Source organism: Camelina sativa, chromosome 7 (assembly GCF_000633955.1).
Source record: "Camelina sativa cultivar DH55 chromosome 7, Cs, whole genome shotgun sequence".
NCBI lineage: Eukaryota > Viridiplantae > Streptophyta > Magnoliopsida > Brassicales > Brassicaceae > Camelina > Camelina sativa.
The window spans coordinates 2,652,175-2,678,147 of record NC_025691.1 but is presented as its reverse complement, the minus strand read 5'-3'; the positions used below and the strand labels follow the sequence as shown (position 1 = coordinate 2,678,147).

Genomic DNA, 25,973 nt, shown 5'->3' with positions numbered 1-25,973 from the left:
AATTGTGACCATTATAATTGTGACCATTATAAAGACGTTAATTAAGGCTCCAAATGGTTTATTTGGATGCTCAAAATTGAAAAAATGAGTTCAGTAAAATTGGGTTGAATAATATTCAATTCATTTGAATAAGTTGAACATTTTTTCTGTATAATTAATTTATTTTTTCAACTTTTTAAGTTGAACGAGTTCAATGCAAATGATGAAAATTATTCATTTAACCTATTCAATCTCTTCAATCGTGTTTGCAGCCTAAAAGGTCCAAATCAAACTAGGGTTTCCCGTAATGTGTTTATATAAATAAATTCCTGTTCTAGACAGTAATAGAAATATTAAGATAATTAGTAATTTTTGTATTTTAGTGAATAACTACTACTGTGATCAGATTATAAATTTTTGATAAAGTAAACAGATATGTTGTACATTTCTCACCTTGATTTGATAGATGTCACAGGCAACAAATTCTGCTCTATCTGTCTCTGACAAAGTCACAATCAATAACAACAGAACAGCTCTTTTATGGTTAGGCTAGTTTTTTTGTCCACATTTGCACTACGATTAAATCCAACTCAAAATATTTTCAATCACATTTTCATAATTCCAACCAAGTGATAAACACTTGCAAGCATTGCATTATAAATCCTAACACATTAGCAATTATTGTTATTTTCTCAAAATTAACCACAAATTTTCTTATGTTTCCTATTACAACTTAGGGAAAATTTAAAGAATATGAAAAAAATAGGAACGAAGGGGATAAATAAATATTTGTTTCACATTTTCCCCACCTTTACTTAAAGATAAAAACAACACGGGAACACTGGAATTTTCCGTAATATGCAAAAACAAAAAAAAAACGAGAAATTATGATAGAAAATGGCAAACCGGTAACGATTCAAGCCTCCAAAAAACCGGTTAACCTAAGAACCGAATTACGAACCCGTCTCAGATCTCTTCCCTTAAGAGTCCTTCCACTACCTGAACAAACGGAAAACGCCATTTGTCCTCCTCCTTGGATCCTCCGTCCGACCATAATATGCGGCGGCACTATCTCTTCTCCACCGTCAAAATGTTCCTCCTCTTTCTCAACGTACCTACGAAACATGTTCTCCGGAATATTCACCGGGAGAGAGCTCGATAAGGCCTTGTCCTCCGTCGTCTTCTTGATACGTCTTGTCTTGTTCCACTGATCTCCATAGGAACCGAACAGAAGATTCTTGTTTTTTTCATCTAGTTGGTGAACAGAGCTGAAACCATTATTGGAGAATAGTACCTCAGATTCATCGTACTCCTCCGCCATTTGAGGAGGTTTTTGTTGGTAATGTTATATTGAATAAATATCTCGATATTAGGTTTTGGAGAGAAGATAGACTCGAAATGATCTTAGTCTCTATACATAAAATGGTAGGGTTATATATTGTGTATAGGGAAGAGAAGAAGAAGAAGAAGGAAACGTAAAGAGTCACAAGAAGAAGAAGAAGAGTTTGCTTTTGGGGTTTTGTGTTGTGTGTTTTATTGAGATCAGATGAGGTCATATCATGATCATGGATTCATTGCATTGAGTGCGGACCCCGCTTACTTTCTATATCTGTACACTTATACACTTTGTTTAATAATTCGTTAAATTAAAAAAAGTTTATAAAGCAAGATACTTTATGATATGTGTTGGAGTTATCTTATCCTTTATGTGTCTGTGATAATATTGCAGACTGGGGAGCCCGATTGGATCGTCCCTTTTCTTTTTCTGTCACTGTACAATTAGTCTAATCTGTGAATGTTCAAAAATCGATTATATGTGAATACTGTATGTTATAGCTTACAGGACCAGCAAAAAATATCAAGAACCAAATCGACGTTTTTATTATTCCCTGTTTAAAGAAATTATATGACCCTTAAATCGACGTTTATCTTATTTTGGTTGTTGACTTGTTGTAAGAAATTAAATGATGAATTTTTTATATCAAGTCATTATCAGTTTGTACTGATTCTAAGTTTAAATCAACTAATGATATTTTCTTTTCTTTTTTTAAATGACATGAAAACACGTGAATTTGTCATATTTCGTAATTTGTGTCTCGTGACTTTTTCTCATCCATTGTATACAAATAATGATATATGTTCCTCTCTTTTTTTGGAAAAAATGTTTTACATTTATATAAGTAAATTCGGTGAATACAGCGAAAATACTATGTATGATCGTGATAATATTGCGGACTTTCAGTCTTACCAGAACCTGATCAAGATTCAAGAATCAAGAATCAAGAATCAAGAATCAAGAATCAAGAATCAAGAGCCTGATTTTTCGATTTTGCAAAAACATACTAACACTGGAAACTTGACTGGACCAAGACAGACTTGTCAAATAATGTATGCTACTTTTGTTTTCTATGTGACAAGTAACTGCAGTTTGGCACACAAAACTACATGGTCGAGGAAACAACAGTTTATAAAGAAAACCAAAATACCATGCAATACAAAACTATATTTAAAAAAAAAAAACTCTAAAATCTATTTTATAAAGAAAAACAACAGTTTGTTATATAGTTGATCGTGATTTGAAATTGTGAATAGAAGAAAACAAGTATGTAATCATCTAGTTACTTTTGCTCTCTTTCACAATTTTAATACTATGTGATAAGTTAGAATCTTATACACTAATTAAAATACTGATAACTAGGTTAAATTTCTAAGTAAGCTAAAATATGGGGAAGTTGGGAAAACAACACATTTTGTGTGTTTTACTTGAAAAGGAATCTAAACGTCTGCGTGTACAGACGCATCAGGGCTCCGTTGCTTTCGGCCCACGCGTACTCTTTTTAATATTTTTGGTATTGTATTTTAATGTTAGTGGGTATTAGAATATAAATCCATTTATTAACATTAGATGAATTTTTACAACTTATGAAACCTTAAACGAAGTACAATTTATACCATAAATTTTTACAATTGAAATTGAATTATTTATGCGTATGTATATATTTTTTCAAAAAGGTTATCCGTGTGTGTACTTGTGTGTTTCATATATGGTTGTACAGACGCATCAGGCTACAGAACGAACCACAAACGGGTTTGTCCTACAATCCGTTGCTTACAATTTGGTTTAATTCTACACGTACATAAATACACATGGAAATATAGATAAGTTCACGACTTTAGAGATTTAGTTTCGCAAATATATAATTGGCTTTGGCCAACGTTTCTTTCAGATTCTTGAATTTTGTGTGTTTAATTAAGCAACGTACGTATGCTTGGATAATATCCAATAGCATCAAGTGTACCCATGCATTCCAAAATTCATCCGACCCCAATCAAATGCTCGGCAGATGCTATAAAGTAGTTTCGTTTTCTGTTTTTTTTTTCTTCCGTCAAATAACATTTTTATTAATCAGAAAGAATCAATACATAGTTGTTGGACAAGCCAATCTGGTGGAATTACAGAACTCAATCGAATACACAAACCACTACAACCAAATTTTGCTGTAAATGAGCAGCCTCATTACAATCACGTTTTGTGTAGCGATATTGAAAATTATCAAATTTCATCGACCAGTAAAATATATCTTGCATCAAGCTTCGGATGGAAACATCTATTACTGAACCCTGAATAATATTTTGTGAGTATTTGACAGTCACCTTCAAAACTAACTGACGTGTAGCCCTTTATACCAAGTATCTTGCAAAGCTTCCAAAAGAGTTTTTTCTTCCGCCTCCAAGGGTGTTTCCGCATGAGGTATTTTTGCAGCAGTCCAAAATTTCTTAGATCCTTGATGATCCAGCCTCCCGTTGTTTACCTATTATGGTGATTAAATGCAGCAACATAATTACATTTCACGAAAGGATGATGAGTTGGTTTAGTCCAAGAGCAAGGTACGTAACCGGCTGAGATCATTTCCTGGCAACATGTTACTATCATTAGAGTAGTTTCGTTTCCTGTATTTGGCAAATAATGTAAAGAAATATATACTTGAGTTATTATTTGATTGTGTGTTGCTGCTGAAAGATTTGCCTATCGAGTTAGTTGTCAGCGATTTGCGAAGACTTTTATACAAAGCAGCTAAGTCTCGTTTTTATAGTCACATTAAAATATATGATGGAGGAACGACTTGTCATGTACGAAGTGTAATTCATCTAACAAAAAAAAGGTAACGTTTAATTAAACTCATGTATATAAATTGAGTAAATAATGCATAGACTATCCATAAATTGATCTCTCCTCTATACAGCATTACAGCTACACTTGTAAAAAATAATTGATTAATGGACTTCCTCGTTTCACATTGTGGACGTTTCAGATTTGGTTTTGAATTAACCCATATTCGATTCAGGTACCCTGGTTTAGGAAAACCAAAACCAATGAACAACGATAGTTATGGGTTTCTGATATCGGTTAAATATGGTTTAGTCTAGTTGGAGACTTGGAGTGCAAGTGGGGGAGCTCCAATTAATCCGGTTTATCGTTGGTCTAACCAAACCAAGAATGCCCACGATGATACAAACATTTAAATTTAAAGTTGACTTTATTTTCATTTTAAGACAACGTTTTGCTCATTTTGATCGATGCAGATAGAGTTAGCTATAGAGAATAATGCACGGTGATAGTACGACACGAACTCCCGAGATCAATGGATTTTCGAAGAACAAGTCGCAGCTTTGAGTTCTATTATCTTTGTATCAATGGATCAAATAGTAAGAGAATTCGAAGACTTGGAACAAGAGAAACTTCTCTTTTATTAAAATTCTTAAAACAGCTGCCATTCAGGTTACAAGAAAAAGAGTACTTATATGTCTCCGCAAACAGAAAACCCTCGTCGGAACTTGTCGAGCAAGCAACAACTACACCGACTTAAAAGAAACCCAATAATAAATAATAAAGCCCAACAAAACTAATAAAATAAATATAGAGTAAAGTCCAGCAAAAGAATAAGAAGATGTCGCTACATCAGGTCGCCGGGGTGAAGAAGAATTCGCCCTCGAATTGACGTTGTCATCATCACTAACATACGGGAATATGTGCTTAACGTTAAAAACATCGGCTGTAAGCATGTGAGGAGGCAAACGAAGTCTATAAGCATTATTATTAATCTTCTCGAGAACCTCTAAAGGACCAATCTTACGAGCCTTGAGCTTGTTGTAAGTGGATTTAAGAAATCTATCCTTTGTCACAACAGCCCAGACCAAATCACCAACGTCGAAGTGTACGTCCCGTTTGTGAATATCAACAGCAGCTTTATACTTCACGGTGGCAGTCTCCAAATTAGCTTTGACCAGGTCATGAACAGATTGAAACTCTTCAACAACATCACAAGCCCTCCCATGAAAACGTGTACGATCCGGAGCTACACTTAAGTCAAGTGGACCGCGGGGAACAAAACCATACATCACATGAAATGGACTAAATCCAGTGCTACGATTCACCGCATGATTATGCGCAAACTCTGCTTGACAAAGAACCTTATTCTCAAGAACGAATATTGTCACCAACCAAACACCGCAAAAGATCACCTAATGATCGATTAGTCACCTCAATTTGGTCGTCCGATTGAGGATGATAGGCAGAACTCATATCCAGACTAGTGCGTAATAATTTCCACAAAGAGCGCCAAAAGTGGCTCAAAATCGATAAATCTTTCGGAAAAACAAAGCAGCAACTTGGGACGCATCCGTCGTTTTTTTGCAAGGAATGAAGTGAACCATCTTAGAAAAATGATCAACAACCACAAAGATAGAATCATTACCAAGTTGTGTTCGCGGTAAGCCAAGAACAAAGTCCATACGAATATCAGTCCATGGTTGCGTCGGGATTGGCAAAGGCAAATACAAACCCGCATTAGAGGCTTTACCCTTCGAAGCTTGACAAACTCCGCATCTAACAATAAACCGCTCAACATCCCTTCTCAATGTTGGCCAAAAATACGAGTCAGCCACCAACTTCAATGTCCGATCTCGTCCAATGTGACCTTCGCCATGCAGTTCCCGACTAACTTGAAGTCGAAGACTACAATCAGGAATACAAAGCTTTGTTCCACGAAACAAAAATCCATCGACCACCAAATAATCAGAGCTACGGTCCAGCTCAATGTCACTCCAAATTTTCCCAAAAAAGGATTCGTAGGATACAACTCCGGTAACATCGCAAAACCGGTGATAGACGCATGAGACGTCGTGAGAAGTGAATGCCGTCAACTAAGAGCGTCAGCCACTTTATTAAGCGATCCCGCCTTGTGCTTAATCACAAACGTAAATTGTTGCAAATAGGCAAACCACGAAGCATGTCGTGAAGAAACTTTATCTTGAACCCCCATATGCTTAAGTGCATCGTGATCAGTAAAAAGCACAAATTCTTTGTGAAAAAGATAGTGACGCCAGTGCTTAATGGCTTGGACCACAACATATAATTCAACGTCATACGTACTATAACGCCCACGCGAGCCCGCTATTTTTTCATTAAAAAAGGCAACAGGTTTGCCCAGCCGGCTTAACACCGCTCCTATGCCTGTTTTGGAAGCGTAACAATGGAGTTCAAATGCCAAAGAAAAATTGGGAAGTACCAAAACTGGGGCTGAAGACAACTTCATCTTGATCTCACGGAAAGCAACTTTCGCTTCATCCGTCCATATGAACTGGCTTGACCGCATACAGTTCGTTATTGGGGCCATGATACCTCTAAAATTCTTAATAAAACGTCGGTAAAAGGAGGCAAGTCCATGGAAGCTTAGTACATCAGTAACTGTGTTTGGTGATGGCCAAGATTGTATCGCACTGACCTTAGATGGATCAACTTTCAAAACGCTGCTAGACATGATATAACCAAGGAAAAGCACTTCCGACACGACAAAAGAACACTTCTTAGGCGCAACAAATAATTTCTCATGGCGGAGCACAAGTAGAACGTCACGTAAATGGTCAAGATGTTCTGAAAGAGTCGAACTAAAAATCAGTATATCATCAAAATAAACGACAACAAACCATCCAATAAAAGGTCACAAGGCTTGATTCATAACACGCATGAAAGTGCTTGGAGCATTTGACAAACCGAAGGGCATAACGAGCCATTCAAAAAGACCCTCTTTAGTCTTAAAAGCAGTCTTCCACTCATCACCAGGGCGAATATAGATTTGGTGATAGCCACTCTTGAGATCTAACTTGGTAAATATAGAAGCAGAACCAATTTGGTCAAGGAGATCATCCAAACAAGGAATTGGAAACCGATACCTCACCGTAATTTTATTAATCGCCCGACTATCCACACACATACGCCAAGTACCATCTTTCTTGGGAATAACCAAGGCTGGCACTGCACACGGACTAAGGCTTTATCGCAAATAACCTTTAGCAAGAAGGTCCTCTACTTGCTTGCGAAGTTCATCATGCTCCATCGGGCTCATACGATAGTGAGGTCGATTCGGCAAAACCGTATTGGGCACCAAGTCAATACAATGCTGGATATCACACATTGGTGGCAATCCCTCTGGTAACTCACTAGGGAAACATTCTTGAACTCGTTCAGGAAAGCATGAAACGCAATAGGTGTAGTCTCCGTCACCGATGGAGAGTCTGGTTTCAAAATCAGAAGATACGTTAATTCAGCATGTTCAACTTCATAGAAAATATGAGCTTTTCAAACCAATAACGTGGCCTTAGGAGTAGTAGATGGATTCGTGGATTGCTCAATATCGTGACTAGCAACAAGAGGTTCGGAGGCAGACCGTGACAGTACCAAAGTAATACGCTTTCCCTCATAGGTAAAAGAATGTGTATTAGCAAATCCATCATGTATCGTTCGACGATCATACTGCCAAGGTCTCCCTAACAAGAGATGACACACATCCATAGGAACAACATCACACAACACCAAGTCTTTATAGTTTGAACCCATGGAAAAAGGAACACGACATCGTTTAGACACGCGCATGTCGGATTTAGACGTAAGCCATGCAATTTGATACAGAGTAGGATGAGACTCTGTAAACAAGCCCAATTTTGTCACTGCTTCCTCGGAAATCACGTTGGTGCAGCTGCTAGAGTCAATGATTATTCTACAAACTTTTCCCTGAATGGTACAAGTAGAGTGAAAAATGTTAGTACGAAGCCATGATTCTTCAACACCGTGTGGAATCATGAAATTTCTCCGAATCACCAAGTCCCTGTATCACCAAGTACTTCTTCCGTAGTCTCATCAGGCTCATTGTCATCTAAATAATCATCATAAACAGGTGCATCACTTGCGAACAGGCCGCGACGTTGGAGAGTGGGACAACTCGCTTGAGGATGACCTTGTTCCCCACACTTAAAACACTTAGAAACCGGTGTTCACGTCTGTCCTGACATACCACTATTCTCGTGAAAATCGTTGTGTCGCACAGGTTCACTAGTTTTGATTGCCCCTGTTTCAGTGGAAGAACCCAAACACAAACGAGATGAATTCCAAGAAGATGATTGCCCACGAGCTTGCTGCTCAATTAATAAAGCACGCTGATGTGCTTCCGAAACCGTCATGGGATTAAACTGTAGTAGAGTGTTCTGAATTTGTAAGCGAAGACCGCCAATAAAACGCGACACTCTCTGCTCTTCGTTCTCTGTTAATGAATTTCTGGCCATTAAAGAAAAAAAAATCTAATGCATACTCATCAACGGACTTCGAACTTTGTCGCAAATTGTGAAGTCGTGTGTACAAGGTGCGTGTTTAATTATAAGGCAACAAGGCCTTTCTCATCAGCCTTTTCAGCTTTTCCCACAAAGCAATACGATCCTTGCCTGCCCTTCCTTAGTTTGCTTCCACCACACCGATGCTCTGCCTCGGAACCGTGTCGCCACAAGAGATACACACATCTTATCAGGAACTTCTTTGAACGCCAGCAATTCTTCCGTTGTGTTAAGAAAATCGAGAAACTCATCTGATTGTAACCCTCCAGTAAATTCAGGTATCTCAAGTCGAAAACCTGATTCCCACCGCCTATCTTCAAAACGTGGAGCTGCGATGATGTCACGATGTTGATGCCTCCGATCTGGTAAGTCACCAAGTGGTGCAAAAGGGTTATCTTCAACGTCCTCCTCGTCGTCAACCTCATCGAAGACTGGCTCTTCTTGTCGCCGCACACCCGAAACATCACGTTGAGCTTGGAAGATAGCTCGTACTGCAGATTCAACAGTGGTTCGCATGGTATCTCGAAAATTATGTTGCATCTCAGCCATCATCTTCTGAAATTCATCGTTATGTTCATCGAGCTGGGTTTGAAGATTTTTCTTTGGAGGCATGATTAGGATCTTCGTCTCTGATACCAACTAATGCAGGGTGATAGTACGACACGAACTCCGGAGATCAATGGATTCTCGAAGAACAGGTCGCAGCTTTGAGTTCTATTATCTTTGTATCAATGGATCAAAGAGTAAGAGAATTCGAAGACTTGGAACAAGAAAAACTTCTGTTTTATTAAAATTCTTAAAACAGCTGTCATTCACGTTACAAGAAAAAGAGTACTTATATGTCTCCGCAAACACAAAACCCTCGTCGGAACTTGTCGAGCAAGCAACAACTACACCGACTTAAAAGAAACCCAATAATAAATAATAAAGCCCAACAAAACTAATAAAATAAATATAGAGTAAAGTCCAACAAAAGAATAAGAAGATGTTGCTACATCAGAGAAGGAGAGAAAAGAGAAAGAGATGGAGTTTGCAAAACGGATTGGGTGGCCGCGGCAACGAGTATATGGATACAAAGCTTTACCAGAGCAAGCAACACCTTTGGAATCTATTCCTCTCTTCTCAAAACATCTCAATCTTAATTATGACCAGTCTAAACTTGACACCGTCTCCGTTTGCAAAGACATCAGAGCAAACGTAAGCTGAGAAGGAAATGTTTTTGGCACCTCTCTCGTAAAAGTAAAGGTTCCTCGATGTGGAAGCAAATGCTAAAGTTGCGTCCCACAACTAAAACATTCCTCTCTTGCTAACTGGGTGACAGGACAAAATGCTCTTTCTGGTATGATAACTGGATTCCTTTCGGGGATATGATCACCTTCCTAGGAGCAGATGTCCATCATAGAATTGGTCTCCTTCTTGACTCCATAGTGGCAAAGGCTCATACTGAGAACGGATGGATTTTCAGAGGTGCTCGGCCTTAATGAAGAACTTCTCCTAACCCATCTCACTGAGATAAACATCATTGAGAACAGAAAGGACATTTACTTGTTGTTGATTTGTGCTTGAAGGAGTCTTAGCCGCTTAGAAAACTTACTATTACACAACAACCTTATCTTGTTTTTACCATCTCCTTACATATTTATACTACTAGGTTTTAGGTTAATTGTCATTTGTCCTAAACCACAAAATATTACTGAGCTCATTACACATAATTGGGCCTAATTGATTACATGGCCTTAATGACCTTCTTTGCTTCACCTTCTTTTTCTCCTTCCTTCGTCTCTTCTTCTTCCTTCTTCTACATATGCTTATGAATCTCTCTGCTCCTAATCACCTCAGCATCTTCTTCCTTCATTGTCTCTTGTTCCTTATTGAGCAAAGGATCAACTTCCAACACTCCTTCTTGATCCTTTTGCTCAATCCCCAAAATCTGACCTAAGAAATTGATTCCCTTTGTTTCTGAAACTTCTTTGATTTGGTTCTTAATTCATGGTCTTATGCCTCTCAGAACATCAGCATAACTCACCGGTAGGTTCTCTTGCTCCCTCATCATCTTTATCTTTCCAATCTCATCAGATTTGATATGATTCTTCATTGTTCCGGTTCTGGCTATTGGCTTGATTTCTCTTACGTTCTCTTCAACCTTGACTGAAACCTGATGCTTGTTCTTGTTCTGCAGGTACGCTTGCAAGTACTGCAGGTCGTCGATCCCTTCTACAACATCTACAAAACTCACATGTAAGTTATCTTTCTCCCTCATTGTTTCATTCTTACCTTAGTAATCTTGATTGAGTTTGACCCAGTTTCTGATCTGTTTCTCATCATGACTGATCCCTTGTTCTTGTCATGAGTTTCTGCAATTTGAGGCTTCTTCTTCTCCATGTTTGTCTCATTGCAAGGTGAATCATCATTCTCCAAGTATAGTAAGTTTGAGTTCTTCTTTCTTATCTCCCTCTTTTCTTTGGCTTTCATAGCTTAAGTCTTCCTCTTGCTTTCCTTTTTATTTGCTCTTTGAATCCGATTCCTCTCCATATTCTTTAACTTTTTCTTCTCTCTTTTGAAATGATTCAGTTCTCTCTCTTGCAGGTACCTTTTAGCTGAGACATATGTCGGACCTCTATCTCCCTCATCCGGTTCAATGCTATTCACTTTACCACACACCAACATTTTTCTTGTATTCTTTTGATCGTTACTCTTACAGTGTTTGACATCAACCGTCTTTTGAATTCCAGCTTCATGTTTTTCTTTGTGAGAAAAGAGATTTTTGACATCGCTGAAGAGAGGCTCCCTCACCTCAGGTTCTCTATCCTTTTTCAGTAAGAACTTTCCCAATTCTGCTTTCGTAACATCTCCAACCTCTCCCATAACTGCTTATAAACTTTTGCTTGTAGTCTCCATACTTGGTGAGATGTTCTTCCTATGGTTAGTATCCTCTTCAGACAATGGCTTGAGACTCTCAGCTAAGTTTTCGTCTGTTGGTTTTTCTTCATCTTTCAGCATTGTGTTATGGTTCTCTGCTTTCAGGCTTATCCCCTTGGTTCTTTCAACTTTCTCACTTTGTTTAGTGGTTGCAGGCTCTAAGCATCCAACTTCACCTTCATTCTCTTTCATCGGTTGTTCAATAGGTTGGTGGTATGTCATCCTTTGAAATCTTTGAAACCATTCACTGTGATTGTTGCATTGCTGCATATGACTTGATTCCCCTACTTGGATATCCTGGTTCATTGTGGGGATTGTTACTCTTTTAATCACACAATGTGACAATCGTTCTTCTTTTTTCTGCAGGCTCTCAGTTTCAGCATTTCCATATACTTCACCATGACCTTCAGGTCCAGTTTCTACCTTCCTCTCCGATGTCTCTCCTTGCTGCTTTTCTTTTTTCAATTTTTGGAACTCAATTGAATAGCATCCATCTGTCATGGGTGCTTCAAATAACTTCTTCCCTTCTTGATTAGTGATTATGCATCCTGATTCATTGAACATGATCCCATAGCCGCTGTTCATTAGCTGAGGGACACTTAGATAGTTGTGTGCCAGGCTAGGTACAAAGAGAACATCCCTTATTGCTCTTTTTCCCGTTTCAGTCATCACTGTGACTATACCCTTTCCTTTTGCTTGAATAACATCACCAGTGCATAAGCCCACCTTTTTCTTAGTGCTTTTGTTTAACTGTGAGAACCAACTTTCTTCTCTAGCCATGCGACATGTAGCTCCATTATCGATCAACCACATATTTTCATTGCTTGTGATTTGGTCATGAATTGCTGTAAACAATCCTTCTTGTTGGTCGTCTTCTTCATGGTCTTGTTTGTTTATTGGTACTTAACCTTGTTGTTCAGCTTGAGCTTGCATCTGAGTTTAGTTGTGCTTGAGTCTACAGTCTCTAGCATAGTGTCCCAGCCTTCCACACACAAAACAACCTCCTCTAGGTTTGAATTGCATGTTTTGTTGTGTGGTTGTTGTCTTGTTTTTGTTGTAGTAGCATTCTTCCTCATTGTGATTGTTTTTCTTACATATGTTGCACCACTTTGATTGAGAAGATTCTGGTCTGAATGTGTCTTGTGTATGTTGAACATTCTTAAACTTCTGAAACCTTGCTGCAAACGCTCCCTCAGCACTCCCACTGTTCCCATCATCTAATCTTTTCTCTTGACCTTGTAATGCATTGACTATCTCAGCCACTGTTATGGTTGAAAGGTCTTTTGTCTGCTCTATAACACCCACATATGAGTCAAACCTCTCTTGCAAGGAGCACAATATCTTGGAGACAATCATGCTCTCATGTAACACTTTTCCATAAGTTCTCATTTCATTTCCCAGCTCCACTACTTTCTTAGTGAACTCTACAATTGTCTCTCTCTCTCATCTTGTTTCAGGTTGTAAAAGTTAGCCCTTAGTCTATGCAGCATTATCATGGAACCTTTTGAGTCTCCTTGAAACCTTAGCTTCAACACTTCCCATGCTTCTCTTGACGTTTCAGTCACCGACAGGTAAGTGCTGAAAATTTCTTCAGTAACAGCACTGAACAGTAGTTGCAAGGCTGTTTGGTCTTTCATTTCAAGTTCCTCCCACTCCCCTAATTTCTTTCTCTCATCTTGTACAGGTGTAGCTAGCTTAGGTGATTCTGGAATTCCCTCAGTTACTATCTTCCACAACCCCTTAGACTTAAGGATTGCCTTCATCTTAATGACCCATAAGCTATAGTTGTTCCCATCACACACTGGAACCACTAGTGAGTTCTGCATTTCTACTTAAAGACTGGTTTTTGATGTTACCTTTTCTTTTCTTTCTCTTTTCTTCCTTTCTGCTGTGTTCTAATGAACCAGCTTGTGCCTTTGATTTCTTTGTGCAGATCTTCAAGCTTCAAGGCCACCAAGACCATCTAGCTCTGATACCATGTTGATTTGTGCTTGAAGGAGTCTTAGCCGCTTAGAAAACTTACTATTACACAACAACCTTATCTTGTTTTTACCATCTCCTTACATATTTATACTACTAGGTTTTAGGTTAATTGTCATTTGTCCTAAACCACAAAATATTACTGAGCCCATTACACATAATTGGGCCTAATTGATTACATGGCCTTAATGGCCTTCTTTGCTTTACCTTCTTCTTCTCCCTACGATCTTCTTCTCCTTCCTTCGTCTCTTCTTCTTCCTTCTTCTACATCTGCTTATGAATCTCTCTGCTCCTAATCACCTCAGCATCTTCTTCCTTCATTGTCTCTTGTTCCTTATTGAGCAAAGGATCAACTTCCAACACTTGTGGGCTAGACCAAATGGTGACCCCAAGGATCGGTTTCATTTCTCTGAAACTCTAGAAATCTGCAGAACGTCGGCTCAAGCAGTATCTTGGCACAAACAAGTTTGGTTCACAGGTTCTATCCCTAAGCACTCTTTTTTAATGTGGCTATGTTTTCTAGACAGATTGCCAACTCTTTCAAGGCTTAAAAACTGGGGAATTTTGGAGGATGATACTTGCCATCTTTGTGAGATCTATTTTGAGACAAGAGATCACCTCTTCTTGAGATGTCCATATAGCTACGACCTGTGGAGATGTTGGAGATGGTGCCTTGCTAGGTTGCAGATTCCTTTCACGTGATTCAACACCTGGGACCGGTTCCTCTTCTGGCTTCAGAGGCCATCAAACGAAGAAAAAATGAATCCTCTGTAGCTCATTGCAGCCCACGCCGTAATCTACTCTATTTGGCACGAGAGAAACGCTCGCATCTTCAACGGCACACGAATGCGGGTGGAAAGACTCTTTTCTCAGCTGAACCGTCGTATTCAAAACACTTGCTCTGCTAGGCACTGCAACCCGAAGCTTCAAGACCTGCTTCTTCTGTGGTTTCGAACCTCCCCCTCCCCCCTATCTAGTCTATGTTACTGTGTAACTTATTATCCTAGTACCGGGCTTGTTCACCCCGGATTTTATTGTTGCAGCAAGATTTTATTGTTGCTGCTGCAGGCACCTATGTATCTATGTAATCAAAAACCTTAAGTGATAATACCAGAAATTTTAAGAAAAAAAAAATGTAGGCATCCTCTCCGGACTCTTCTACACCGCGGTTGCAAGCAGCAAAAGCGGTAGTGGTCGCTTCTTTGGTGGACCATGGTTGGTTATATTCGTGGGGCTAGCTGGTGCAATGGTTTGTGGGATATGGATGGCTGCGTCAGGAGTGATCGAAAAGCCTCCGCTGGCTATGATGTGTTTGTTCATGTTCTTCTCCGGCCACTGTCAGACTTTTCTTTAATACGGCTATTGTGGTCACCGCTCTGTCCGTAACTTCTCCGACTATGGTGGGACGGCCGTTGGGATTATGAAGGTATAAGACCTCGTTAAGACTTGGGGAATAAGATATTAATTCTTGTATTGGACAGTTTCTGCTCTTTTATCATATAGAAATACGAAATACTTAGCTAGCTGGAGAAAGGAACTAGCTAGTAAGTATATATATCTAAATAAAATTAGAATTAGTAGGTATATTAAAATGATGATGTCTACGACTGGTCTTTTTTCGTTATACATAGAGTAGTGAAAATCAGTTTTGATGTACGCTCGTAGACCAAAAGTTAAGATAAATCGGTAGATTAATTACAAATTAAAATGTATACTTCCTATTATATATGTACGTACATATTTCTCATCACAAACATATATCTTATTATATAAAGTTGGGTTTTTAAATTAGCTATTAACATGATCATGACATGTGTCAAATACACTGATGAGATGTTAATACGTGTCAAAAATTATTATTTTACGAAACAGATAATTAAGAAAATAACATTAAATCTAAATAAAATTTACATGTTTATATCTAAAAAAAAATTCTAAATAAATAAAGAAAACTAACAAAACTAATCTATTTTCCATTGTACGTGTTTTCTCAATAAGATTTTGACATGTATAAACAAAAAAGTAATTCACTAAGCATGCATATTATTATTAATAAATAAATAGTGAATAAAAAATTTAAAAAGAATAACATAAGTTATGTCAAAAGAATTATTTTTTTTGAAACATAATAGGACAGCTAATTAAGAAAATAACATTATATCTACATAACATTATAGGTTTATATCGAAAGCTTTGATCTTTGATTTTTTTTCCTGGTATAATTTTGCCGATCTATTGTGTGGGTCTTTAATTCGTGCGGGTTTTTCAATGGAAGCTATCAGATGCAATAAAATGATATCGAAGTATATAATGCCCGTTAATTTAATCGAGGATGGAGACACTGATGGAGGTTCCAAAAGTGATACTACAGTTAGTAGCATTATAAGTTTAGAAGATAAATCGGTGGTTGATGTTTCTAGTCAAAATTTAGAGTTGTCTTTTCTGAATAATGTTGATGATTCTGGTACTGAAACAAGAGCTGCTTGATCGAGTAATTGAGAAGCGGTTTCAAATTTGGGAAGTTGGAATGGTATACCATTCTAAAATTGGTTTCAAACCGGATTTATGTGGTTTTCTATCGGATTAGGTTCGTAAACCGTTTAAACCAGATATATGGAGAAATATATGAGAACTTTTGATTCGGGTAAAAATAAGTTGAGAATTTATGATTCGAGAATATTTGAGATAGGTCATAGTTTTAAATTGTTTTGGTACATTTGGATACTTCTGAAGAGTAAATAGGTCGTTGATCCTTAACGTGATTATGACATATGTCATATTTTGGATTGTATATAAAGTTTATATTTTGTATATCTGAATTATCTAAGACTTCTATATACCATTCTGATTATAATTTTCAAAGTTTTATTTTTATTATATTATATTAATTTTCTTTCAATTTCTCAACTTTTATTGGGTTAGTCATAAAATCATTATAATCGAGTAGATAATTTTCACCAGTTGTTCATCCAAAATATCTTTGGAGTAAAAAATCTTCATGGTTAAAGAAATTATGTCACAAAACAATTTTAGTAATTATAAGAATTATAATTATGCTAAAATGAAAGTAAAGCAACATAAAATTTGTTTAATTTGTTTAGAAGACATTTTATAGGCGGTAATAAAAAGCATATTTTAACAATAAAATAATTTTGGGTGTAAGAACATATTTTTAATGGTAAAATATAGAGTAAAATTGTACGTGGTTACTTATTAGATGTTGCTTTGATGAATTTGTTGCATGTAAAATATTTTGTAAATAAGTTATAAAACGTTTTTGAAATTTGACAATAATAAAATTTTAAAGATGAGTATTTGACAAAAGTTTTAGTAGGATATAATTTAGCTTTCGATTATTGTAATATTTGTTATAATATATTAAAAATATATAAATATAAATAAATGTATGAAGGTAGATACAAATATTCTCTAACTTAAATTATTTATATATTTACTTTAGAAAATAAAATTTCTTTATATATTTTTAAAAAATTGTTTAAGGTTTAGAATTTATTTTCTTCAACAATTTTTAAATCCGCACATCGTGCGGGCCCTTATCTAATATATATATATATATGAATCATAGACTATGATAATATAGTATGTCGTTATCTGCATAATTAACTCAGTTAAATAGAAAATAAAAAATAAAACTAATTAATTATTATTTTTAATTTTTAATCACAAATACAGGGTCCATATAGCTTTCAGAATTAAAAGTTTCCACTGAGTATAATTAATGTTCATTTGAAAAGGGAAACTATAGATTTTAGTTATGTTTATTTACAGAAAATCAAATTGACGACACATTTTTTTAGGTAAAGATTTTAGTTAAACGACGACATTGTATCAAAAATTTAATATTTAACGTAAACACTTTTTACAATTGACACTTGTAGTAATTAATTTAATTTAAACCACAAAAAATGAAAGAATTACTATACTAGTGCATAAATCGTGGTTTATTACTAGACTAGTATCTGTTTTCTTTAACTTACTAGAATAGTACTAATTTGTTGCCAAAAGACTTTAAACCACTTTTATAATCTTGTATTTACATAAGTGTCATTAAAATTATTTTTGGGAGAAAAAAAACAAAAACTCTTCTTTCTCTCGAAAACAAAAACTCTTCGCCCTAGCCGTCAAGAAAAAAAATTCTCTGATGGCCGGCGATGGCCGAAAAAAAAATTCTCTGTCCGATCTCTTTCTCTCTTCTGCTCTACGAACCTTTCAGAATCAGCCATGGATGAAGAGTACGAGGTTATCGTTCTCGTCACCGGTCTCAATGAGTGTATCCTCAGTGGTTTCCTTTCCGTCGATGGTGTCAAGGTCTCGATCCTCTTTCCTCTCGATTCATATCTCGTTTTTTTAAAAAATACCTCTTATCTGAATTCATGATTGATTTATTTGGATTAATGTATTGATCCGGATTCAAATCTTCTATGTTATTTGATCCACGATGAACGGACTGAGCTCGATTTTTTATTTTTTGTATGGATTAGATGTGATGAATTTGATTAGTGAAATGTTTGCTCTGTAATCATGACTTCAAAAATAGAGGAATGTTGTTGTCATGCGATCTGATGTTTCATGTTTGAATTGACCTCTTGGTTATTTCCTCATGATATGATGTTTTGATGCATTTTGTGTTTCTGTTCGTGTCCCTGCAGCACTTTGTGCCTTTGTGGTATAACGGGACTGAAAACAACATATGGTTAGACACATATGACATGGTAAGAGAGAACCATTACGTCTTTTCCCTTCCTTGAGTGTTACAAGTTTCTATTTTTGCGTTCATCTTGTTGCTTTCTAAACCATATTTTTGCTTTCATCTTGTTGCTTCCTTTTCTTTACTTTTTAGATGATACACATGTGAAGTGTGTTTAAGGATTGTGATTAAAGATATATATTATTCCGCCAGGACAGGTATGTAAAATAAAATTGAATTTGCCTCTATATGATCAGTGGTTACAAGCTATATCTACTTATCTTGTTGTTCTCAAATCTCTAGGGTGCTATTATGGTTGTTGGTTCTAGTTTAAAATGCAGGTTCTGGTTTTGGTTTTCAAAAACTGTAGGTTCTGGTTTTGGTTTTCAAAATGCAGGTTCTGGTTTTTCAAAAACTGCAGGTTCTAGTTTAAATTACAGGTTTTGGTTTTGGTTTTTGAAATGCAGGTTCTTGTTTTTAAAGTTTCACGTTTTGGTTGTAGATGAGCTCATAACCAACTTCAACACTGGCAGAACAAAGAGCTACGACATGGTGTTTATGTTTAGTCTTTAGTAATCATATTGTAAGAAGAAACGACATGGTGTTATGTTATCTCCAGTGAATTATATAGGCTTACTGTGTACCTCTATTCTTTATGTTTGGATAAATACAAATTAAAACAACTTGGGATATTGTCTTGTTTTGAAATTTATGAAATTATTATTTTGTTCTTCATCGACTCTTTGAGTAGCTTCATACCACTTATATGCAATTCATACCACCATTAGCTTTATTGTGCATATATCCAATTGGCTTGATCACATTTATAAACCCAACTCAATTGCCTCAAACTTTATTATAACATGTACATACCAAGGAGGCAAATGAAAACAACATGATTTGTTTTTAGATCATGAAGATAACTAGATAAGTATAAGTTAACTCTCTTAGCCCATCTTAGGCCATACAAAAATTTGCAATTATAGTGATCTCCATCAGCACTTTACCAGCAAATACATATCTAACTTACTACAAATTCAGTATTTTTCGTTTAGGGCAATTTTGTCTTTTCACCATTTAGGCAATCTCATTTAACCTAAAAATTATTTTTCTAATCTACTAACTCTATCACCACACGAAATACTAAGTCTACAAATTTTAACCTATTTTAGTAAGCGTTAGCTCTGCCACAACATAATTCAAAAACTCTATTCTCAACAGTAACTCTATCATCAACAATAACTCTACTGTCACTATTTATTAGTATGCCATATANGTACCTCTATTCTTTATGTTTGGATAAATACAAATTAATACAACTTGGGATATTGTCTTGTTTTGAAATTTATGAAATTATTATTTTGTTCTTCATCGACTCTTTGAGTAGCTTCATACCACTTATATGCAATTCATACCACCATTAGCTTTATTGTGCATATATCCAATTGGCTTGATCACATTTATAAACCCAACTCAATTGCCTCAAACTTTATTATAACATGTACATACCAAGGAGGCAAATGAAAACAACATGATTTGTTTTTAGATCATGAAGATAACTAGATAAGTATAAGTTAACTCTCTTAGCCCATCTTAGGCCATACAAAAATTTGCAATTATAGTGATCTCCATCAGCACTTTACCAGCAAATACATATCTAACTTACTACAAATTCAGTATTTTTCGTTTAGGGCAATTTTGTCTTTTCACCATTTAGGCAATCTCATTTAACCTAAAAATTATTTTTCTAATCTACTAACTCTATCACCACACGAAATACTAAGTCTACAAATTTTAACCTATTTTAGTAAGCGTTAGCTCTGCCACAACATAATTCAAAAACTCTATTCTCAACAGTAACTCTATCATCAACAATAACTCTACTGTCACTATTTATTAGTATGCCATATAACTCAATTCTACCTTCTTATTCTACCACCACTACAATTAAGTCTATCACATATCTCTATTTCGCCTATAACTCTAAGAATCTTTTTCTTGCTTACTCTACGACCACTGAAGTTAAGTCTACGGCTGATGCTTACTCTACCTCATAACTCTACGAGTTTTACTAACTCTACCATAACTATTTATATTTATGTCGCTTAACTCTACTAATGTTTTAACTCTCTCATATAACTATATCTCTACCATCACTCTACTTCAATCTACCGCATTACTCTCTGAAAATCCATAAATCTATTCACTAACTCTACCAACCTCATCTAACTTTACCGTGACTACAATGATAGACTTATGGATTAGCAGGATATTTTCCCTCCAAACACAGTTCCCTTTTAACACTTTCTTTCCTATGTAGATTTTAATTACAATGGCATGTTTCGTAATTATTTTTTTCGTTACACATTTCTCGAAGGGCGACTTTACCATTTAGAATCAAACCTCCTTATCCTCATTTTAATAATAAACAAAGATTTACCACCTAGTATAGTAATCCTTCCAAATTTTTGGGGAGTAAAAATTAGGTAGTATCTAAAGTGTGCCGTACCACTTGTAGCAATCAAATTTAATACTTTTTTTTTGTGCTGTCCAGAAAATATGTTATATAAAAAATTAACTTTATATTTAATGTTTTTTTTTATTTTTCTCAGACCAGACCCAACCCATCTCCTACAACCATCTGTCTCGGTGGGTGTTCTTTGATCCCCTCTCTCTCTCTCTCCAACAAACCTAAAATCTCGGGCATTCGATCTCAGGTGGTAAGGGATCTAGAGAGAAGAGAAGATTCATTCGATTCGTGATGACGATCGTAGCTACGCTATTAGAATCAACGCAGCATAATAATAAATGTTATGCTCCAAGCTTTATCGCTTTCAATCTCTGTCTCGCTTTTATCGATGCCGCACTTGCTTTCATCGCATTCCTTCAGGTTTCTGATTTCTTCTTAGGTTTCGTTTTCTCTTTGAACAGACAAAAAGGAACGATTTTTTTTTTAATTTTTTTTTTCTGAATGCTAGATTGTGTGTCTGTTAAGACATTGTGCTGTGAATTTCGTCTTTTTAAGATTCGATTAGATTTGATTTGAGACTGTTATTGGTTCGTGGTGTTGAATTTGATGAATTGGTTTGTTTTTAGTCTTATAGAGAGCTGTGTGTCTGTTGTTGATGTGGTTGACTATTGAGTTTTAGGTCAACTCTATGAATAACTTACAGAGCTCAAGTGTGTTGTTTGTGTACAGTGAGAGATTTGATTCAAGGAATCTGAATCCAAGATATGATTTTAGTATTAAAAGTAGAATCTTTTCTTTTCAATTGGTGGCTTCTATGTAAGTAGAATCTTATTCTCTTCTTCTGTTTTCGTTGGGTTGGGCTTATAAGATTTTATCTTGTCTGCCTCCTGCTTTCAGTTATCTCGATTTCACAGGCGGAATAAACAAGTTGGGTGGACACGGCAAAAAGTATTTCTTCTTCTCAGCTTTCTGTTTTTTTGATTCAAGTTTAGGTTCATGGTGTGCATATGACATATCCATCAATGTAAATTGCAGGTGCTTCATCTTATGATTGGCTCTTCAAACACAGGTAAATCCTCTGAAGCATTTGTTATTTAGGAACATAGATTAGTTGGGGAAAGTTGTAGTTAATGAGTAAGGTCGCTATTCTTATCCATTGGCAGGTTCTGTCATTTATTTTGTGGCTGCGATTGTAGCGACTTGTACAAGGTGGCATCATTGGTCCAACGCATTAGGTTTTCTACTTATGGGTAAAACTTCCATTCCCTAGACTAGTTAAGGGTTTGTTTATGTTTCTTAGTTACGTCTATAGGTTTGTCCCTGATGAATTGAATTTGTACTTTGCAGCCTTTCCCAAAATTCTGTTTCTGGCAACTTTTCTTCTGCTTCTCTCTTTCTGGTACGTATGTTCTCTCAATACTCTGATTCTATCGTGTAGTAGTATCTCATTATTTTATCTGAATAATAATGATCTGAGGTAAGACAATGATGCTTTTTAATGTTTATAGGGTAGATGTTTGCCATCAGGGAAATGGAGATGATGATGATGATGATGATGAAGAAAATAGCATCCAGCAAGTGTTACTTGAAAAAAGCAAGAGCAAGCCAGGTTCTTCGAATGCAAGTGATCGTAGAAAGTGTTGCTCTTTTCATGGAATTCATGTTGGCACCCGGCAGAAGTTTGTTGTTGCGGTAAAGGATACTTCCGGTTTTATGCATTAACCACTAGCCATTTCAATTCTATGGTCTTTTCAAAAATGTTTTATCTTTTTTTTTGCTAGGCGGTTGTTCTTGTGTTCATCTTAATGATAGCGTTTGCAATCCTTATCTGGATTGCTTCCGGAAAGAATCCTATCAATGCTTCAGTGTTGGCTCAGGTTTGTGGTATTTCTCTACACAGTGATATTCATAAAAGTTCTTTTCCTCGTGAAATAGAAGAGACTCTGGTTATTACTTTTTTCTGGTGTTCTGACAAATTCACTTGTGGTGTAGGTGTATGTTGATATTTTTGCTGCAATAATCATAATTACGGGAGGAGGAATATGCTTCTATGGTAAGTAATTGCATCAGTTCTTTTCTGGTTTCAGCTATTCGAATTTTTCTTGTAGCATTTCGTTAAGATGCTTTGGTCACTGGTCAACAGGCTTATTGCTATGATCTTTTTTATTCAATTGATTTTTCCATAATGAGACCACCATTAAACTTGACCAAGCAGCCTTAATACAAAATCTTTTATGCACTTTTTAGGCCTGCGTCTGCTCTTTAATCTAAGGAAGGTGCGGTCTGAACAGGTTTCATCGGAGATGCGAAAGGTAACTAATGACTCTTATTGGCTCATGAAGTTTTTTTTAATTGCATTGCACATTTTAGTCGAATCCTTATACTGAAAGTGCAATTTTAACCATTTTTAGGTATCGGGTTTAGCAGGCGTTTCAGTTGTTTGCTTCACCGTTAGCTCTTTAATCGCTCTTCTCACACACATACCGGTAAAACATGATTTCCCAAAGTATACTTGTAAACGGAAACCTAACCTTCCTCGATATGCTTAACCAAAATATATTTTACTGATCTCAGTTCTTCTATCATTGGAACCCAAGCAAATTGCACGGCATCAAAGCATTGGTTCTTCTGATCATATACTATTTTATAGGTGAAAGATTTTTTTCTTTCAGTTGTGGTCCTAAAGACCTCAAATGTAGTATATTATTATTACTGATAAGAAGGCTTTTTGACAGGTTCCACAGTACCATTGGCTTTCGTTCTATGGGTTTTGCGGGAGTTACCTCCTCAAAACATGGTGAGTAGACAAGAAGAACCTAGAAGAATTACTTATGTCAACTATGAAACTGCAAGGCAGCCTCCCCAGCACTGGGCCTCAACAACAGTGTCGAAAAATCAGGTACACAAGTCTCTTGTTAATCATCCACATTAGGAAGTCATTAGCATCATATATATATATCAGGGGTGGGAACATAAACCGCAATATTTATCTATAGCTCTTTTAAGCTAACAACAACTGAAACCGATTGCTTACGCAATGTTGAGAGCATTTAAGAAAGGTTTGGAAAAAAAACCGTGGTCTGAAACACTTAAGGAAAAACCTCAGGTTAGATAGTGACTGTGAGATTGTTTCAGAGTATTATCTACTTTGTCGAGCATAGATTATTTAAGGAGGTCACTTAACATGTTTTTTATGGTTGGGGACATACACACAATGGTGTAGGTTTCTAAGGCAAGTCCTATATGAAGCAGAGAAATCATTATATTATTAAGTTGTTGGCCAGAAGCGAAAATCCGCCAATTCTCTTCTCTAGTCACCGGGGAAAAAGCTGCGGAGTGGTTCGTAGTCACCGGAATGTGGTGGTGTGTTGTGCTGAAGTGAATGAAAGTGGGAAACAAGCTCGTGTTCTTCTTCTCTCTGTGTCGCCTTGGAAGGATATTAAAAAAAAAAAAAAAGGTTCATAAGATAGAAAATGGAAGCTATGTAAATATAAACACTTTTTTTGATTGCAGTTTTCTAGTTTTAGGTGCTTCTATCATGTGTTGAGAGTTCTTCTTCATCAGACAAGACTTGTGGGATATAATATGTGTTCTCACTTCTCATTGATCCTCCTAAACGGCGTCGTTTAACCTGCTTTCTTATAATTATTTACAAAACGGCGTCGTATCCTTCTCTGACTTCTGAATATCATCAGCGTTGAGATCAAACATCAAACGACGCGTATTGAGAAGTCGATCACTAATACGGTGTCGTATTACTTCCTATTTCGAAATTTTATATAGCGCGAGACTCTTTGGTCAACGTAGCGCCATGTTTTTTTATTTGGGATCACGAAACGGCGTCGTGTTTGGGATGCTATTGTGAAATTGATGGATCTGGGTAAACAAATAGGAAATTTGAGATTATAACTAATAAAAATCCGTTGAACAAAAAAAAAAAAAGAAAATAATAATAAAACCCTTAAAAAGAAAGGAAATTAGAAAATCCTTAGTAAAAGAGCCGTTTGTGAACTTTTTTGGGATATTTGTGTTGGGTTTTCGTCTTTCTCCACTGTCACCTTCCTCGCTAAGCAAAAGAATTAAGAGAGAGCTTCGTACTATGCCCAAAGAGAGAGAGAGAGAGAAAAAAGCAAAAAGCGAAAGAAAGAAAAAAAAGAAAGATCAAAAGCTTAGACGGAGGAGGAAGGAGCAAAAGCAGATAAATATATATATATATATATATATATAAATATAGAATAAACCAATCTCTCGAAGGAAACCCTTTTTTCGCTTTCTTTTATCAATCTCTCTTTTTTTTTCTTTCCTAGAAAGTGTGTGGGTATATATATAAAAGCAGGAGATCAAATATGATAATCAATTACTTTGATTTCAGTGACAACTTTGATTTGACGAAGACGAAGCATCAATTATTATTGGGGTTTTGTAATTGTTATTGGAGGAGGAGACGCGTCGGTGGTAATTGTTGCTAGTTTCGATTCACGGCGGCTATGGAAGCTAGTTCGAGTGGAACTGCGGAGTTGCCGCGTTCTCTTTCACGGAGAGCTCCGTCTCGTGCCACTACTATGATGATTGATAGACCCAATGAAGATGCTAGCGCTATGGATAGCGAGCTTGTTCCTTCCTCTCTTGCTTCTATTGCTCCCATTCTTCGCGTTGCTAATGAAATCGAAAAGGATAATCCTCGCGTTGCTTATCTCTGTAAGTCTTTTTATTTCTATTTTTAATTTGCTTAGCTAAATTACACAAGTCCTTGTTTGTGAGAATTTTAAGTCTTTGTTTGCTTTAGTCATCAGCTTTTTTATTAAATATAGATGCAGAGTTCTTAGCATAACGAGTATGGTTTGTTTTTTTTTACTGCATCAGGCCGGTTTCATGCTTTTGAGAAGGCTCATAGGATGGATGCTACCTCTAGTGGACGAGGTGTTCGTCAGTTCAAGACCTATCTGTTACATAGACTGGAGAAGGTATACTTGCTTGGTGTAATCTAAGTTGGTAAAAAACAAGATTTCCCCTTTTACTTGCTTTGTGCTCATGTATTCTATATATTTTTTTAGGAAGAAGAGGAAACCAAGCCTCAGCTGGCCAAGAACGATCCTAGAGAAATTCAGGCATATTACCAGAACTTCTATGAGAAATATATCAAAGAAGGAGAAACTTCAAGAAAACCGTGAGGCCACTTTCCTACATCCTTCTGGCATATATTCAATAAGCGGCACTCTTATGTTTCGATCTTTTGTTTTTTTTTTTTTTTTT

At 36.3% G+C, this 25,973-nt stretch overlaps 4 protein-coding genes and 2 long non-coding RNA genes across 10 annotated transcripts in view; 4 read left to right on the top strand and 2 right to left on the bottom strand.

Annotated features, from left to right (window-relative positions):
* The window catches only part of LOC109125381, a 735-nt gene extending 708 nt beyond the window's left edge, over positions 1-27 (bottom strand). The window contains exon 1 of the mRNA XM_019226969.1: positions 10-27. Within this exon, the coding sequence (XP_019082514.1) occupies positions 10-27 (18 nt within the window). The remainder of the gene's footprint in view (positions 1-9) is intronic.
* LOC104700006 lies at positions 687-1,488 on the bottom strand. The gene has a single exon (XM_010415449.2). It carries the CDS (start codon positions 1,298-1,300, stop codon positions 896-898), a length of 405 nt encoding a protein of 134 aa, XP_010413751.1. The 5' UTR covers positions 1,301-1,488; the 3' UTR covers positions 687-895.
* Positions 13,050-13,544, top strand: LOC109125561. The gene is made up of 3 exons (XR_002032666.1): positions 13,050-13,133; positions 13,247-13,375; positions 13,496-13,544. It is a non-coding gene; the product is annotated as an uncharacterized LOC109125561 (long non-coding RNA).
* Positions 17,661-18,983, top strand: LOC104700005. Of its 2 annotated transcripts, none has more exons than XR_753476.2 (4): positions 17,661-17,871; positions 18,213-18,275; positions 18,404-18,468; positions 18,753-18,983. It is a non-coding gene; the product is annotated as an uncharacterized LOC104700005 (long non-coding RNA). The 2 variants fall into 2 exon arrangements; XR_753477.2 differs by having other exon boundaries at positions 18,718-18,949.
* On the top strand, positions 20,853-24,323 carry LOC104700004 (tobamovirus multiplication protein 1-like). Of its 3 annotated transcripts, none has more exons than XM_010415446.2 (13): positions 20,853-21,140; positions 21,618-21,668; positions 21,756-21,789; positions 21,884-21,970; positions 22,068-22,119; positions 22,229-22,412; positions 22,502-22,597; positions 22,713-22,773; positions 22,968-23,032; positions 23,132-23,206; positions 23,295-23,370; positions 23,456-23,619; positions 23,944-24,323. In XM_010415446.2, exons 1-13 carry the CDS (start codon positions 21,012-21,014, stop codon positions 23,965-23,967), a joined length of 1,098 nt encoding a protein of 365 aa, XP_010413748.1. In that variant the 5' UTR covers positions 20,853-21,011; the 3' UTR covers positions 23,968-24,323. The 3 variants fall into 3 exon arrangements, with proteins under 3 accessions (XP_010413748.1, XP_010413749.1, XP_010413750.1); XM_010415447.2 differs by having other exon boundaries at positions 21,589-21,668; XM_010415448.1 differs by having other exon boundaries at positions 21,064-21,158; positions 21,608-21,668.
* LOC104700003 (putative callose synthase 6) overlaps positions 24,779-25,973 on the top strand; it is a 13,823-nt gene continuing 12,628 nt past the window's right edge. For both annotated transcript variants that reach the window (XM_010415443.2, XM_010415445.2), the window contains exons 1-3: positions 24,779-25,418; positions 25,584-25,684; positions 25,775-25,887. In XM_010415443.2, the coding sequence (XP_010413745.1) occupies positions 25,208-25,418; positions 25,584-25,684; positions 25,775-25,887 (425 nt within the window). In that variant the 5' untranslated portion in view covers positions 24,779-25,207. The remainder of the gene's footprint in view (positions 25,419-25,583; positions 25,685-25,774; positions 25,888-25,973) is intronic.

Coding starts and splice junctions, on each gene's coding strand:
- LOC104700004 (XM_010415446.2), top strand. CDS start 21,012: ATGACGATCGTAGCTACGCTATTAGAATCAACGCAGCATAATAATAAA. Junction 21,669..21,755: donor TTGGGTGGACACGGCAAAAA/GTATTTCTTCTT, acceptor TGTAAATTGCAG/GTGCTTCATCTTATGATTGG. Junction 23,371..23,455: donor GATCATATACTATTTTATAG/GTGAAAGATTTT, acceptor GCTTTTTGACAG/GTTCCACAGTACCATTGGCT.
- LOC104700006 (XM_010415449.2), bottom strand. CDS start 1,300: ATGGCGGAGGAGTACGATGAATCTGAGGTACTATTCTCCAATAATGGT.